Source organism: Podarcis muralis, chromosome 13 (genome assembly GCF_964188315.1).
Source record: "Podarcis muralis chromosome 13, rPodMur119.hap1.1, whole genome shotgun sequence".
Classification (NCBI taxonomy): Eukaryota; Metazoa; Chordata; class Lepidosauria; order Squamata; family Lacertidae; genus Podarcis; species Podarcis muralis.
The window spans coordinates 27,536,311-27,554,017 of record NC_135667.1 but is presented as its reverse complement, the minus strand read 5'-3'; the positions used below and the strand labels follow the sequence as shown (position 1 = coordinate 27,554,017).

At 40.3% G+C, this 17,707-nt stretch overlaps 1 protein-coding gene across 28 annotated transcripts in view; it reads right to left on the bottom strand.

The window, feature by feature from the left end:
* The window catches only part of MAPT (microtubule associated protein tau), an 89,989-nt gene that overhangs the window by 46,367 nt on the left and 25,915 nt on the right, over positions 1 to 17,707 (bottom strand). For 16 of the 28 annotated variants that reach the window (XR_013390404.1, XR_013390405.1, XM_028703116.2 and 13 more), the window contains 2 exons: positions 6,828 to 7,046; positions 627 to 713 (listed from right to left, as the gene is read on the bottom strand). Coding sequence is in view for 26 of the 28 variants with exons in the window: in XM_028703121.2 (XP_028558954.1) it covers positions 627 to 713; positions 6,828 to 7,046 (306 nt within the window). In the remaining 2 variants the exon portion in view is untranslated. The remainder of the gene's footprint in view (positions 1 to 626; positions 714 to 6,827; positions 7,047 to 17,707) is intronic. The other 12 variants (XM_077917261.1, XM_077917262.1, XM_077917260.1 and 9 more) reach the window with 3 other exon arrangements.

Below are 17,707 nucleotides of genomic sequence, written 5' to 3'. Positions count from 1 at the left end.
AAGTAGGTTTTAAACTACCCATCCACTCACCTGTGGTGCGCAAGAATGATTTCTAGATTATAATGTATTAATGAACAATATTTCTTTCAGCTCATAAATGACTAGCACAGCATCAGTTTGTTTGCAGTATATAAGACAGTAGTCTAGTTAAGCTTGCATACAATACAAATCCCTATTATGCTTAGAAATTTGCAGTGTAGATGCTGTAGGAAGACCAGAGTTCGTGAAATCAAGTAAACCAGTAGTATAGATAGAACCTTAAGAGAAAGTGGCTACAGTCTGAATTTTCTTCAGTGGGCTGGAAAGGGCCTTCCTGCTGACAAAGTTTTTCTGTTTAATTTCTTGCTGGATAATAATTGTTAAAAGAATGTCAAAATCTAACACTCTATCAAGGACCTCGAATATATTATTTGGCTGAGTGTAGACATGCTGGATTTGAGGAAGTAGGAATGCAGTTTATCCTGTGTATAGTGATTATTGTGTCAGCAACTGTCAAAACTAAATACAGATAATTTAAAATGAAAGAAAGTCTCTGCTTATTTAGGAGGGAAACATATTGGTGCACTTCTAAAAAATAAAGTGCTGACTGCTGTGAATTTCAAAGTAACGAGACAAAGAGTTCCCACCTTCCACAGTTGGGGTACTCTTAGCATCAGAAGCCTCAGACTCTGGTTCATCAGATCCATCATCAACTGGTATCTGGAGGGGAGAGCCTGGAAATACACACATTCAGCACTCAGCAAAAGGAGATCAGCTTTGGAGTATGGCCTGTCCTTGGTGCAAAATGTGCTTGAATTCATCTTCATAATGCAAAGTGTGTGCATGCATATGTGACCATCAGCTAGCAGAAAGATCAGGCATTAGCAGGAAAAGGCAGGACTAGAAAACGCCAAACTCAAGTTTCAGTGGCAGCATCAAAGCAACTAAGGTGAAACTGTTAAAAGCAACTGATCAGTGAGGTGCATCAACTGACAACAAAAACGAAAGCAAAAAATCAAGAAGTCCAAAGATGACAGATTTTTTTCCCTTTTACTACTAGGTTCAGATCATTACTACTACCATTTTAAGAATTTTGTGGGCCATGCCTTGCTTTGCATGAAAGTGCACTTCCAAATACTAGAGCATGACAGTAATAAGGGGTTCTTTATATAAGAAAGCAAACAAAAAATGTTCAGAGCAATTTATTCTGTAAAGGTAAATAAGTCATTCATCACCACAGTTGGTCACTGTTGTCAGGAATTTGCCAATTCCCACTTTTTAGAATCAAGAGGTAGATATCTACCTTTTGTAATAGGGCATCCAGAAGAGCAGGAATCCACAACCTCCTACAGTTTATGCATAAAGGACTTCGTGACAAAAATGAGCTTGAATTGTGGCAGCGTTTGGGGACATAATTCTCTATTTTCTTCAGGATCTGAGCCTCTTTAGTCTCCCAAAAGATGTTAGTGGTTGAAGAGGGGAAGAATGTGGGGTGTTCTTAGATATGTGGGCTTGGGCAACATGCAGAGTGTCTACTGAGAAGAATTTGAGAAAGTGTTACTGTGGACCTCATTTTTTTAGTCTCTCTGCTGACATAACAGACTTTTCAGAACTTTTATCAATTCCTTTATACCTGTACGATATAAAGATGACTTGATTTTCTCCCATGTATCAGGAGGCAGCCCTAATGACTGAATGTTGTAAATGGACAAGAATCATGAGCCAGGAAGTAGACAAAGGCAGGCTGCGGTTACAGCGAAAAGTTACTCTAGACCCCACACCATAATTCTAAGTCCAAGAGAACCAAAACTGCACAGAGAGAAAATGGAAGTTGCTTACCTGCAGCTAAGTGCTTTCCAAGTGGCTCTGGACAATCACAATAAATTAGTGACATGCATACAAATCACAACAGTATGGAAATATTTGTAGTGGTGCATGTGGTTTGGGAGGTAATGCGCAGAACCTATACATGGAGGCATATTCAGCTGAAGAGGAAGTCAATGGGTACTTTATTTATATGTGCAAATGGTGGAAGGAGAAAGGACTGCAAGAATACCCTCACTTTCTCCTCCTATTTGCACTAACAACTAAATAGTTCCATTAAGGGAGATCATTAAGAAGTTTCTGTATGGAACAGAAGGAAAGCTCCCACATACTGCATATTTCTCCAAGTGAAAAGGTCAAGGATTTGATATTTCAAAATGGTGGATTGAAAACAACAAGGTAGTTCTGAAGTTAAGCCAAAATGCAGCCTGAGCTCTGATTAACTGTGAGGTTAATCGTCCTGATGCTATGGAGACATCACAGCCTGAAGGCACCTCATGCAGCAACTGATCGACTCTATGTCTAGTCAGTGCCTGTGTGGGAGCCTCCCTGGCAACACCATCTTGAGTTCTATTGAAGAGGACAGATAAATGTACTAATTATGACATATCTGTCATATCTATCTACTGCTCTTTCGGAGATTAAAAAGGTAACTACATAAGGGCACAATGGATATGTGAAGGGTAACTTCCTTCTGTATGAGCCTGGCTACACACAAAGGTCCTCTACAGAGACCTTTCATTGCTTTCAAACAGACATTTGGTTTGAAGGAGTCAGTGGGCTTTTTCTTGTGTCAGGCCCAGACTTTGGAACACCCTGGCTAAGAAAGTTATTTTTGTTTCCTGCTTGCTGGCCTTCCACCACGGAATTAAGAATTCATGCTTAGGAAGACTTTATGGCTTTTGAGGGGGTACTGTATAGCTTGGCCTTGCCATAATTGGTATGTAATCCTTCTGCTCATGTTATATATTTTACTGCTACTACTGTTAAAAGTTTTATTTGCTGGCTAGGTATCTTTGCTGTTTTTATTGCATCTTATTATTTCTGTTGTAAGTAGAGACAAAGCAGGTTGTTACTCTTCCTATGCATCAACAAGAACATCCCCCACAATTGGGTTCTCAGCTGTATTTCTCTGTTGGGTGCTTTTTTTATGAAAAAGCTTGGCACTGAGGATACAACAGTGCACTGTTTTTGAAGAGGCTCATTTAAGCAACTCTCTAAAACTGGCTTGAGCTAGCTATAAACTAATTTCTACAACTCTCTTCTGCTGCTCCTCACACTAGTCAGAGATAAAGTCTTCAGCAGCAAATAATCCCACAGTACCCCACCATAAGGGACGCGGGTGGCGCTGTGGATAAAACCTCAGCGCCTAGGACTTGCCGATCGTCAGGTCGGCGGTTCGAATCCCCGCGGCGGGGTGCGCTCCCGTTGCTCGGTCCCAGCACCTGCCAACCTAGCAGTTCGAAAGCACTCCCGGGTGCAAGTAGATAAATAGGGACCGCTTACTAGCGGGAAGGTAAACGGCGTTTCCGTGTGCTGCGCTGGCTCGCCAGATGCAGCTTGTCACGCTGGCCACGTGACCCGGAAGTGTCTTCAGACAGTGCTGGCCCCCGGCCTCTTAAGCGAGATGGGCGCGCAACCCCAGAGTTGGACACGACTGGCCCGTACGGGCAGGGGTACCTTTACCTTTACCCCACCATAAACATTTTCTAGCAGGTGCTGTAACCAACTCTCACAGATAAGAACTTTCCTGTGGTATTATTACTGATTTCATAGGGGGTAAAGGACAGAATAGTCATCAGACTTTTGCTGCCATGTCCCATAACAAATCAGTCTGGAAAGATCCTGCCATGAGTATAAAAATCAAGGCTGAGCAAAGCCTCCCAGATATGTTTAATACTGTGTCCAACCATTTCTCTGTGTGTTTTCACCAGGAAATCCACTGCTATACTCCTTATGCCTTGTTCCTCCTCATATCGTGGATCGTGTCATTAGGTCTGTCTCATCCCGAGTGGCAAACTCACTCCTTAGCTATCACCACAATGTTTCAAGGACTTTCCATTATACAAAGAACATTGCTTCTTAAGTTTTGCACTGTTATGAGAACCATAGGTCTCTGGACTGACTGTGTGAGCTAAGCTCCAGACACTAGAGCACTGTCTTATTACAAAGAGTTGAGGCCTTCTGAGGCAAATGGGGGCTGCCCTCAGAGGTCTAGCAATCCATAGATAATTGTTACTGTCACAAACTCAGCTAAGAGGGGGGAGATGCAGTTTGATAAGTTACAGGTTTTTGTCCAAGATTAAGAGCCTGCAATTATCCCATGTTCTTCACCAGAGTTGACACTGGGAGGGATTGTGTGTGAGAGAGAGGGAGAGTATGTGTGGGTGCGAGAATTAGTGAAGGGGGGGGTGGACTTCTCAGACTCACTTTGCATTAACATGGCTTGCTTGAGGAGGAGATAAGCACTATAGAAGGCAGCAGGGATCAAGCTCAAATAGGAAGAAGTAATTCTATAATCTGGTATCTGCAACTCAGAATGCCTCCATGAACACTCTTGATGTTTCAATTTGTTGCACAGATGATACTCCAAGAAATTATCTCCAAATGATCACAAGGATAGGGAATTAATAACTAATCTACTAACTTCACCAAACCTTTATTAGGCATTATAAATATAGGCCATCATAAAACATCCATATATAAAATTTTAAAATATAAACAAACAAAAAAACAGCCATATAAAAATATGTAATAATGAGGATTTTCATTGGAGTTTCTTCCCACTAAATAGTGCCATTCACCACTCTAAGAAATACTATTGATAATAACTAATTATCTCCTCGGGAAATGATTGAAGCCTGGCAACACCTAAAAGCAAAGCTGAAAAATAAACCACTGAGGTGGATCCCAAGCTGGTGCATACAAATCAAGCAAGATGCACACGTAGTTCAATCCTGATTTCTGTGGCCACATCTTTGCCTGCTGCACACTTGACATCACACATGACATCAGGTATGGGGCAGGTGGACATAGTTTGGGAAAACAGCCTGGCAGCCCAAATGGGGAAACCCAACCCTGCTCTAGAACTTCCACAGCAATTAAAAGGAACAGCTTCTTCCCAGCAGATCTCACTTGTATGGGTGGGTCCTGGGTTAATGGGAGGACTCATAGTTTAGTGTGGTGCAGCATATGCTGTTTATGCAAATAGTTCCTTGGGACCACAGAGATCTGCAGTAGACAATGCTGGGCTAGTTAGACCAGTGGTCTGTCAGTGTACGGCAGTTGCACATGTGCCATAGACAATGCTACAGTGAAATGGTACTGAAAACAGGTGGTTATGGGGAAATGATTTCCACAAGCAGATTACATTATACCTATTAAATAAATACTACCTTAAAGTTTTGCTTTTGGAATTCCTTGGAGCATCTGGCTGGCAACTGACAGAATACTGAACCTCAATTCTTATACTACTATGTTTATAGATATCTCTGGCACTTGATGCCAATTTGCTCCTTGCTTCTGGGTACACAAACTGGTTGGTTTAAGATTGTACTCTGTTATCCATCCAGTATGAAATGTACTTGGATGCTGATCTGAGTTAAGTTTACTTCCAAGCATGCACAGTACCACTTTTGATGTGCTATGGGATGGTGGCTTGTTCAACTTTGTTCAGTGATGAGTACTGGCACTGATACTCCTTGAAGCTTTCAACAACCAGTATTACAGATAACACTGAAGAAAACAATGCAACACCCAAATGCACACTAAGAAGAGGTAACCCCTGATATCTAGGGAGGGGGTGCTAGAACTATTCTTCAAGGTTTCAGAAAAATGACAACTACATTGGTTTTTTTAAAAGTCCACAGAGAAAATATGGTGTTTTGTAACTGTAGAATATATCTCTTCACATAGTAAGTGAAGTCTATGAGAAACAGTTTTCCAAATTCTGAAATACACACAAATACATACATGCACAGAGATAAACATTACGTTACACAGAGACATGTCACACGTAGCCCAGACCAGAGTTTAACATAATATTCAAGGGACAAGGATGCTTGGAGAAAAAGCAGTTAATTTGTAAATATCTTTTCTTTACTGTAACATTTCATAAATACTCTGTGAATCTAAGATTTGCCTCTTGGTGTAAAGACAACACAACACCTTTGTAGAAGCTTTGAAAATGGGAACACTGCAATCAAATAATAACAAATACGTTATTGTCCCCCTTTTCAACCAACAAATAATCTGCATTGGGTTTAAGTTTAGCTTACTCTACAGTTCCCTGTTATACCCCAAACAGACAACTGTAGTTTATCTCAGTTCACTAACCAGGTTTAGGCCCGGTTGTGGCACAGAAAATGCTTTGATCACCCTGTGTGATTATCTATGTTGGAGAGAGATGGGGAAAATGTGTCCTTGTTAATTTTCCTCAACCTCCCAGTGGATTTCAATACCATGGTATCCTTCTGGAGCAGCTGTCTGAGTTAGGGGTGGGTGGCACCACTTTGGTTCTGGACCACAATACTTCAAGGACTGCCTCTCCTCATATGAACCAACCCAGACCCTGCAATCATCATCTGAGGCCCTTCTTCATGTACCTTCTCCACAAGAGGTCTTGAGGGTGGCAACATGAGAGTGGGCCTTTTCTGTGGTGACTCCCCATTTGTGGAATGCTCTCCTGGCGTCTTCGTTACATACCTTTAGGTGCCAGACAAAAACATTCCTCTTCTCTCAGGCCTTTGACTAATTAAACATTATATGGTGTTTTAAACACTGTGGGGTGGTTATTGTTTTTTGTTTGTTTTGTTACTATTTTATGTATTCTTTTGCTTTTGTATTATAAACCTGTAATCCTTGGATGAAGGGTGGTATGGAGATTTACTAAATAAATAAATAAAACCATCTTAAACAGCAATTATTTAAGTTCCTTGTTAGGAAACTGACATTTAAGCAGTAAAGCTGGCAGCAAGTGGCAATAACATGCACAATAGTAGTTTTGACTAGGATTCGTGACTAACCTTTCCTTAACCCATTTATACTTCCAGGCTCCATCCCCACATACAGCCTTTCTCCAAACTGTGAACCAACATCCTGGATTCCATCCTGTGGAAGAAGCTCCTTCCTGTCTCCCACCCGATCGGGCTCACCTGTCTGGTTCCATCTAGCTTGGCTCACCAAATGGTCATCTGTCATATTGAAATCCTGGTGCTGGTCAGCCATCTTGTCACAAAGGTTATCTAGAAAATGAATATTAGTACTGGTTATTGACCATAGCAATAAAGTTTTGGTGTGATTTGAAAAGGAAGAGTAGATTATTGCAGAATGTCAGTAAAGTTTAAAAAGCAAGCCTTCTTCTGTAGCGCCTGCCTCCTTTGCAATACATGCTCATCATCCATCTTACTCCAAAATTGTGACTACCTAAATCCATACCAAACAACCAGATCTCTGCAAATAGTATTATCACCCTTCGTTGCTACTGGCACTCTTAAGATCCAGGATAGGAAACTTCTGGTCTGTGGACCAAATTTGGCCCACCAGCTCTCCCCATTTAGCCCATGAAGTAGTTTTCCCCAAAGCACCTGCCTCACACCTGACATAATAGGCTGTACACACACACACAACCCCCCCACCCAACACCCTAAGAGTCTGAAAGGCCAGGTTCTTTAGTTTAGTAGATGGTGGGATCAGGCTTCCTTTAGTGTTCTAGAGCAGAAGCTCCTCCAGCCATAAGGTCTTAGCATTTCCCCACCACTACTCCCAGTAGTTTTTTCTACATAGTATTCATCCTCCCATGGTGAAGAATGCAGCTGGCTCATTCAGAAATGAGAGATAATTCCATCAACAGCTGTGATGCTGCAGAAGCCTTTGGGTCAGTCTTATTCATAACACATGGGAGGTAAGAAGCAGTACCACATTCTCCCAATCCCAAGAAGACTCAACGAGGGACCAAGATCTACCAGTTATAGATCTACAGCATAGATTCTATAAGCTATGCTAGAGGTGATGGGGGATTCCCGATTTCAAGTAAATCCAAAGTGAGACATTATTTAGCTTATGACTATAATAGCAAGCAATTTTGCAATTTGAAACCTCAGGTAGTGGGAAGAAGAAAAACATCATATTTTTAAAGTAGCTAATAATTGTGACTTAAGTGATCAGCAACAACATATTATTTTGCAGAAACAGAAAATTCTAACTCTAAGCTACCCTGGTAGCTTTGGGAATGAAGCGTGCATGTTTTCACAATAAATAAAAATACCACCAATTTTACATGATATGGTATTATTTTGCATGATATGGCATTGTGTTTCACACAAGTTCTAGCTTACCCCCAACATGTTTTCTATGCATTAGTTTTTCAGATGTGTAAGCAGAGTATCAATCCAATGTTTGCAAACATAAGTGAAAGCCCAGCTACAGATACAGAATTACACCTTCTAATTAACAGCATCCTCAAGCCCTAGTTTTTTGCTACTTTGTATGCTGTCTCCTGCAGTGTTGTTTATTATGCAATTAAAAATATGTCCTAAATCAGATACAAGAATGTTTGGAAGTCAGAGGGTATACTTTCTGGACTCCCGCCAACAAATATTACAAAAGTTTGTATCAGTTTGATATAGAAGAATAAAACTAAACGTGCACTTAATTTCACAAGAAATTCAGGTTAGATGGGGGTGAGGGGTAGGAATTGCTTGCTTAAAATAAACCACTGTAATGATATATATCATATGATCATGTTGGCACTCTTCTTGCCGTTCTTAAATGGAATGTCATTGGACACTAATGATAGGAGAAGCAAACAAATTAAAAACAACCATGTATTTCACAGCTATGCAAGAGGGGAAGTGGTTAAATTTGAAGGCTGAAATTTGAAAAAAGTTTTAAGTTTTCATTTTAAAAATCTGAGAATAAAATAAATTCTCTTTAAATTAACTGTTCCATTTAACCTTGGTCTAATGCCTTGACTGCAACACCATGCTTTCTCACTGTACCCAGTATGTTAGTTAGCTGGATAAGAAAGAAAGTGCACAGGAGACATGAAAGTTACAGAGAATATATGAAAGGCAATTGGTCAACATATAAATTATCTGTTAACAGAATCAGATTATAAATTAAAGATGAAGGAATATAATGATATAAAATCTATGTTAACAGATTGGTTACAATATTTCTAACCAATTGACATATTTAGAAGTGATAAAGAGACGGGCTTTGGGAAGGAATTCTCAAAGTTCGAAAAGGAATTATTGGATAATAATTAGAAATTGTTATCAAAAATATACAAGCTCCTGTTGGAATGGGAGATGAAAGACAAAGAGGTAAAGGCAGTAATAATATACTGGGCACAAGATATAAGGTATAACATACCACTTGAAACATGGGGAAAGCTGTGGAAAGAAATTTACGGCATGTAGTTTGCTAAAAGAAAACTATATGAAAATGATGTATAGATGGTATTTAACTCCAGTAAAGCTTACTAAGATGCATAAAAATTCATCTAATATCTGTTGGAAATTTAAAGAATAAGGTGGTACATGGTGGACATGTAAAAAAGTAAAAAGCTTCTGGGAAATGATATACAATGAAATGAAAAGAAAAAAAACTTTTGTTAGAAAACCAGAGGTTTTTTTACTAGGAATTTTAGCAGAGGAAGTACCAAAGAAGCAAAAGCGAGTGTTCATGTATGCAACCACAGCTGTCAGAATGCTGCTTGACCAGAAGTGGAATGATGAGTGTCTACCAACGAAAGAAGAATGGAGGATAAAGATGATGTACTATGCCGAAATGGCAAAATTAACCATGAAGATCAGGCACCAAGATGAAGGAAAATTTAGTTAAGATTGGAAAAACTTTATAGTTTATTTCAAAGAACATTGCAAGAACATTGAGACATTAGCAGGATTGTTGAAGCATTTATGAACTAAAGTGAGAAGCATGATGAGAAATTTAAAGTAAAAATTAAGTGGATAAATAATTAGATGCAATGAAAATAAAAAGGGGAAATTTGGAAACTGGGGGGGGGGAGAGTCAATCAAAGTGACTAAGGATGTTATATATGTAAAACAATTTGTCATTATTAAGTAAAATTGAAAATACAGAGCTACAGAGGATAAAGTGCTGTTTCAGTAGAGGAAGCCATGAAGAGTAAAGATGTTCACTTCGTGGCAGGAAACATAACCACATTACGATAATCAAATCTGAATGTAACAAGCAGATGAATGACTGTGGGCAGATCCATTTTATCAATGTACACAAGCCAAAGCTGCTGGAAAGTGCTCCAGGCCACTATTACCATTTGAAAATTCAAGTAATGAACCAGGAACACACCCAAACTGAGTACCTGATTCTTCAAGAGAAGTAAAAAAATGCTGCCTAATACAGACCAGACAGAGATTTATGAAATTCCAGAACAGCAGTTTGAATATATGAAGAACCCTGCTAGATCAGACCGAAGGGCCATGTAGTTCTACATCCTTTTTCACACTGGCCAACCAGATGGCCTATGGCAGGGGTGGCCAACTCCCAAGAGGCTGCGATCTACTCACAAACTGGCAGTGATCTACCCCCTTCCTTGGGATTCAGGTCAAAGTTGTTGCACTTTTTTAGAAAAGAGGAGAGCGCCGTTTTGGGGGGGTGCAGGGATAAAATGGTGAGGTTTTTAAGGGAGCCAAAGTTGTTGAGCTTCTTTGGGGGGAGCCAGTGATCTGCCACAGACACCCAGTGATCTACCGGTAGATCACGGTCTACCTGTTGGACGTGCCTGGCCTATGGGAAGCCCACAAGCAGGAAAAGAGCACAACAGTACTCTCCCTCCACTCCCAGTGCCCGGAGGCAGCACCAGGCAGCCTCAGCACTGCTCCCACAAGGTGTGGGGTGCAAGTCACCCCATCCACACCTTGTGGAGCAGGGTTGCTTGATGTTGCCGCTGCCTCCCCCTTCACCCGGGTGGCCAGGCTCCCTCTTTCTTCCTTGGCCACTGCAGCAATCTGGATCAAAAGCAGCTCCCAGACTACAACCCTCTTCCAGAGGGAAAGTTACAATCCCATCAGTCTTAGATAAACCTACCCCTCCAAAACTTGGGTTCAAGTTCAGTTGGCCAACCCTCAGCTACCCAACCACAGCTTCAGTACACTAATTTCAGGGATAACTGTTATCCTAGTTTTCAGTGATAAAGCACTATCACTCAGTACAAGAGCCAAAGTAGTTGAGACAAAAGCATGAAATTAGCATGAAAAGACTTGAATGGATTTTTAAGGCAAGATTGCAGATGCAAGGGGCCAATTTCAGTCCCACACCTGCTATTTCATGGTGTGAGAGAGACCCTATTCACCCTATAGGTTTTTCTAGTGCAAATAGCAGGCACTGGGGCCACAGCAACAATCTCCTTTCCACACGCATAGACACACCTGCTCCCAAATACATTCCACTGTCATGTTCTCCTGCTGCCTCTAGCCAGTCCTAGCTATATTCCTGGATGCTGGTGTTAGGGAAATCACCACAGCAGAGGTTAGAAATGCAAGGGTATGAGTGTGGAGAAAATCAGGTGGCTGTCACAGTAAGCTTGGGCTTGGTGGGTTATCTTTGCAAGGGGCAAAGGAAGGTGGTAGGTTTGGCAAGAAGTATGGAGAAGGGTAAATGGCTTTGAGGAGGATTGGGGGTAAGGTAGAGTTGGCAAGCAAAGGCACAGCACCTAGTACTTAACACATTTCTACACATTTAGCATCACATATAGTTTAGCATAAAAAAAAACTAAGATCATGGCCACTGGTCCCATCTCCTCCTGGCAAACAGAAGGGGAAGAAATGGAGGCAGTGAGAGATTTTACTTTCTTGGGCTCCATGATCACTGCAGATGGTGACAGCAGTCACGAAATTAAAAAACGCCTGCTTCTTTGGAGAAAAGCGACGACAAACCTAGACAGCATCTTAAAAAGCAGAGACCTCACCTTGCCAACAAAGGCCCGTATAGTTAAAGCTACGGTTTTCCCAGTAGTGATGTATGGAAGTGAGAGCTGGACCATAAAGAAGGTTGATCGCTGAAGAATTGATGCTTTTGTATTATATGGTGCTGAAGGAGACTCTTGAGAGTCCCATGGACTGCAAGAAGATGAAACCTATCCATTCTTAAGGAGTGAGTGCTACTGGAAGGACTTCGGCCACCTCATGAGAAGAGAAGACTCTCTGGAAAAGACCCTGATGTTGGGAAAGATTGAGGGCACAAGGAGAAAGCGACGACAGAGGACGAGATGGTTGGACAGTGTTCTTGAAGCTACAAACATGAGTTTGACCAAGCTGCGGGAAGCAGCGGAAGACAGGAGTGCCTGCCGTGCTCTGGTCCATGCAGTCACGAAGAATTGGACACAACTAAACGTCTAAACAATAACAACAAATAGTTTGGCCCTCAGATAGTGAAAGTTATACTCACAGAGTGCAATTTCCATTCTAGGACCTGTGAGTGCAGTTATGCCCACATGGGCCTTTCCTGGTACCACTGGATCCTCTCCCCTCACTGAAATTAGGCTTCAAATAGAGCAGACTAGAGTGTGTGGTTATTTTATACACAAACAAGGGAAGCACACTGATAGTTGTACTTTAAGGCCAAATCTGAATTACAAGATAGCAGTTATATTTTGTGTGGGAATGCATACAGCTCTGAAATATGCTCCTATACATCAACTACTGCCTCCCACCACTGTGTGCTCTGCACATACAAATGAATAATTTAATTGTCTAGCTGATCATCTGTCAATCTTCCAGATCACCCTTTATTATAATTAATCACTCAAGACAGTTGTATTACTGGAAATTTATAGAACAAAACACAAAAACACTAAGCGAGGGGGGGAAGCCTACATAATGCAAGCAACCAGTCATGACGACCAGTCAGCAAGAATTAGATGCACACAAAACATTTTTGTTACAATGAAGTGAGGACATGCTCCCCCTCTGAGATATGAATGCTAGAAAAATTCAGTTTTCATACATTATTATAAGAAATATAATATCTCAGACTACTGTGCAGATCAGAATTCAGCAATCTATTGGATTTTACACTTCTCCAAACATTGCAATGCACCACAGCAATTTAAAAATTATCTCAGAATATATATTTAAATATATACTTTGAGAACACACACAAACATAAATATGCAATTTGAGAGGATTAATGCAGAAGTAGTATGAAATTATAGGTAAAAACATGCAAAAAAAACCCCACAAAACCTGACAGATCAGAAACTGTCAGATTTGTCCATCTCAACTTTCAAGTGCAATGCCTCCAGAAAACAGTTGTTTTCAGACTGGGCCTATTTCACATGTTCACCATGTACTGTATATTTAAAGCACATGACTTCCTCCGAAGAATCTTGGGAACTATAGGTTAAACACATTGGGAATTGTAGCTCTGTGAGGTGAATACAGTGTACGAAGCCTTTGAGAACAATCTGCAGCCTTAGTCAATCATAACCAACTTTAGCCGGATCTGAGCACCTTCTCATAGTTAACCGTTATTCCTAGCTCATGTGGCATTATAATAAACATAATATGGTAGGCTATAATTTTCATGGGACAGTTCTATGCATATGACAGGCCAAAAGTGGATGCAAAATGCTGGTACTCAATAGCACTGAGGAATAATCAGCACTGAACTAATTTAGTGCTCCCAATTCATTTTTAAAAAACCAAACTACACATGCACTTGCATGCTGTAATTTTATTACAGGCAGTTGGAAGAATTAGAGATGCTCATTACACTTTGTGTGAATTGGCATTCTAGCATGAAATGACTTCTTGAGATTCTGAGTTTTCTTTCTTGAACATTAAAAAAATCTAATTCTTAGTTTGATATATAGCTTGTGAGGCTTCTGCAAACATCATTTGAACTGCCTTACCCCTAACCTACATCTATTTTCCAGAATTGCATTTTTTTAATGGCAGAATAAGGCAATAATTGTTCATTTAAGCTATCAACTTGACACACTGATTTAAGGTGCATTGCTTCTGGTTCCCTGGGTCTTCTTTGATTAGGAGCGTTGTCCATTTTATTACAAACAACTTAAAAATCAACATATGGATAGAAAGGGGGTAAAGTTATCAGCCAGACTTCTTCTCCCCACCCCCTTTTAATGTATTACCTGCTTTTAATGTATTACCTGCATTTTGTTACATTGTAAGCCACTTTGAGAACTCAGTTTAAAAAAGCAAGATAGAAACCCACTAAATAAATACTAGAATGCCAATCTAGACTTTAGTTGGAGCAGAGTCACAACCATGCTTCCATAATGCTTATGGCAGCGTATGACTTGAGCCATTCCAGATGATATTGCAATGTTCTGCTCCAAAAGCCTATTGCTTTTCCCCTTCGTTTGCACATTAGTTCCGGCAGGAGGAAGAAACTGCTCTTTGGAAAAGGGATAATTTTGCCTAAAGAAACAAAAAAACAATCTAAGAAACAGATCGTTCTTGCTTTGTTTGTTAGACAGAATTATTGAGAGTATCCCTTTATTACTAAAAGTAACCACATTATATTGTCTTTACACATTTAACTTTCTACAGTTGAAGTGATCTGTGAAGACTACAATGGGGCATAGATAACTGATGAAGTGGCCTGGCATGGGAATGAACATTCTAAAAGCTGTTCTTTGTTTCCCATTAAAGATGGGTCAATACATGTCTCTTGGGATTAATCAGCACTAATTTAGTCCGGTATTAGTTCTAGTTCTCCTCTATCCTACAACTCCTTACTAGTAGTGGAAGAGTAGGGACCAGAGAGGCCTCTGTTCAAATCTCTGCTCAGCCATAAGTTTATTGGGCCAATCTCCTGGACTGACTTCATCACACGATTGTAAGAATAAAATGAGGACGGAAATACCATGCATGCTGCCCTGAGCTCTTTGGAGGAAAGAAAAAATAAAAAGCTTCTTTTTTAAAGAATCCCTTTTTCTAGCCTAACCCTGTGACATTCCATTTCCTATTCCTGCTGTGGAACTGGATATGTACTGTACTACTAAGTGAAAGGGCTGGAGATTGAGGATAAGGAATCACCAAATAAGACATAATTTTATCTCAAAGGCTTTGGGGCAGGAGTAGGCAACCTAAGGCCCATGGACCACAAGCGGCCCACGGGAGTTGTTTAACCAGCCCTCAAGCCGCCCCCAAACCGAGCCGCTCACTTGGTGAGTCCCCGCCCTCTGCGCCAAACTGGTACAGTGCGGTACGGGGACTCGCTTCCATGGCGCTGATAACCATGTCTGCACAGACGCCAGAAATCGCGGGTGCGTGCATTCACACGCACATGCAATCCGACCCACAAAAGTATCTCTGCTGGAGTGAACCGGCCCATGTGAGGTAAACCTTGCCGACCTCTGCTTTGGAGAGCCAACAAATTTGCCACAAAAGTAACATTATTGCTAACAGAATGTCTGCCCCTAAAATAAAAACTTGTTCTGTACAGTAGTAGCTCAGTTATAGTCTCAGCCCCAGTTGTGATGAACTTTAGAACATCAGCAAAGCTTGTGGCAAAAATGTCACATAATGTCAATCTCCACCCACTTCTACCATGATAGTTACTAGCAAACCACCCACAAAGAGTGGAAACTGTATCATTAAAAAAGGACAGAAAGGCATATTTACATAAAAATTGCAGATACTAATCTATAGGTACAGAAACAAATTGAGACATAATTAATGCAACTGAACAAAAATAAAATACAGTAGACCCACAGCTTACATGGGGGTTACATTCTAGAGATAGGGCATAAAGCCAAAATCATGTAGAGTCAAAACACAATTGGGTGCAATGGTGTGGGGGGGGGGTGCATGATTGCTAAAGCTTTTTTCCCCTTGATGTCTGTCCCCTTTTATTCCCCTTTATCTCTCCCCCCGCCTCCCCCCCCAGCACATTACAGCTCTGAGTGTGAAACTACAGTTCCCAGAATTCTTTAGGGGAAGGTTATATGCACTGAATGTGCTTTAAATGTATGGTGTGGATCTGCTCATTGCCACCCTAATCTCTACCTACCCTGCATGAAAGGTAGTCCCTTAAATAGGCCACTGATTTGTATTTGGTTGCTGCTATTCACCAGGTCAGGCACATCACATCAGTGGTCCCAGCAAGTGTGACATTCACTCAGCAGAGGGGGCTACTAGACTTTTGGTGTATAATTCAACTTCTCAAAAATGTTATGAAATAAGCTTTATATTTAGAATGGAAAAACCATTTATAGATACACATGCTGTAAGCATGAACGCACAACCTACTTTAGAGCCAGCCCAAAATAATGTTTCTCTGAAATCTCATGTTACTGAAGATTCATTCATGGTTGCACATAGGATCATATGACTCACTCAATGTCAATAAAATGGTAGCTGGAATCAACTGGTTCTTCTATGAGAATGGGGCAGAGGAAAAGGGAATTCACTTATTTGCATCCAATCACTACTCTCACGAAATCAGTTTTGTCAGGCATCTTAGAGTAGAAAAGCAAGTTTCATTATAAAAAGGTCTTCTAAGTTTGTACTTTAAAACAAGGTCCAGATCTCTCTGGAAATTGGCAGCATTTTTAAAGCACATTATGCAAGGATCAGCAAAATAAAAAATATTTATTTATTAAATTTCTATCCTGTCCTTCAGGGCAGAATTAGTTTCAAGGATTTTTAATTTCCTTCTTTTATCATTTTAGCCTATTATATTTAGTTGTGCAACTATAAAGTTTAGAAAATTGCCATTTTCCCTCTACATGACAGCTGCACCATGATTTCATGTCCTACATTCAGACTGAGTGGCTGCACATTACTTAACTCTGCCATAGGCATAGATCATTGTCAAAGGAACTATTTTTATAATATAGTTTAATATAAAAATAGAGCTTCATGGCAGAGTTGGTACAAACAACTCAGATAAGAACTTTACTAAGATTATCTGGCAATTTATTTTGTTATAATTAATTTTTAAACTGACACAATTTATGCGAGGTGTTTAATAGCACTCCTACTGAGAGTAGAACCAGTGAAAATAAAGGACATTACTAACTTAGGTTCATTGGTTTCTATGGGTCTATTCTGAGTAGGATTTGGTTGAATACAATCCTATGTTTCCTTTGATTCCAAATGTGTGTGAAGAAAACTAAACTTCAGCCATTTTGTGTTTAGTTATAAAATGGTTGCCTTCTGTTTAAGTATTGGGTCATTTGGAATTTAGAAGCTGTTCCAGGTGGGGGGGGGGTGTCAAAAAGATCATGGAAGGTAAACTACAAAGAAAAACCTTATACAAATTAGAAATTTAGCAATACTCTATTGCACTACTGACTGAATGGAATATTGCTTATAAGTGAAACTTGGAAGTCCATTCCAAAAGATTAAAACTGGAAAAAGCCAGGATGCTGAGAGTTGCATAAGACCCAGATTACAGTGATAAAAGAAGCTGATCTAAACAAGAAGTCTGGAAACTGCCCTACCACAGAATTAGGATGAGCTGAAGTAAACTTTGCTTAAGTAGGAAAACATTGTAGACAAGATTTAAATGGATGTGTTTTACCATGTTACTTTCATATCCTAGTTGCTTAACTGCTAACGCATCTTTAAAACCTTGTTTTTCCCCTAGAAGCACCATTATAATAACTACTGCTTTTCAACACCTTTAGTAAAAACTAAATTTAATGGAGATTTAGCCTTGGCCTGATACCTTGATTTTCAACTCACATTCAAGCTGCACTCTATCTAGTCCAGCTGGGTCAGCAAAAAGTCTACAAGAAACACCAAAGTTATAACACAAGTTTGGGGGCCCGGGGCCCTCCAGATATTGCTGGACTTCAACTCTCATATATCTATTTCCATATAGCCTCTGGGATAATGGGAGATGTAGTCTAGCAACATCCATTGGGCCACAGGTTCCCTGCCCC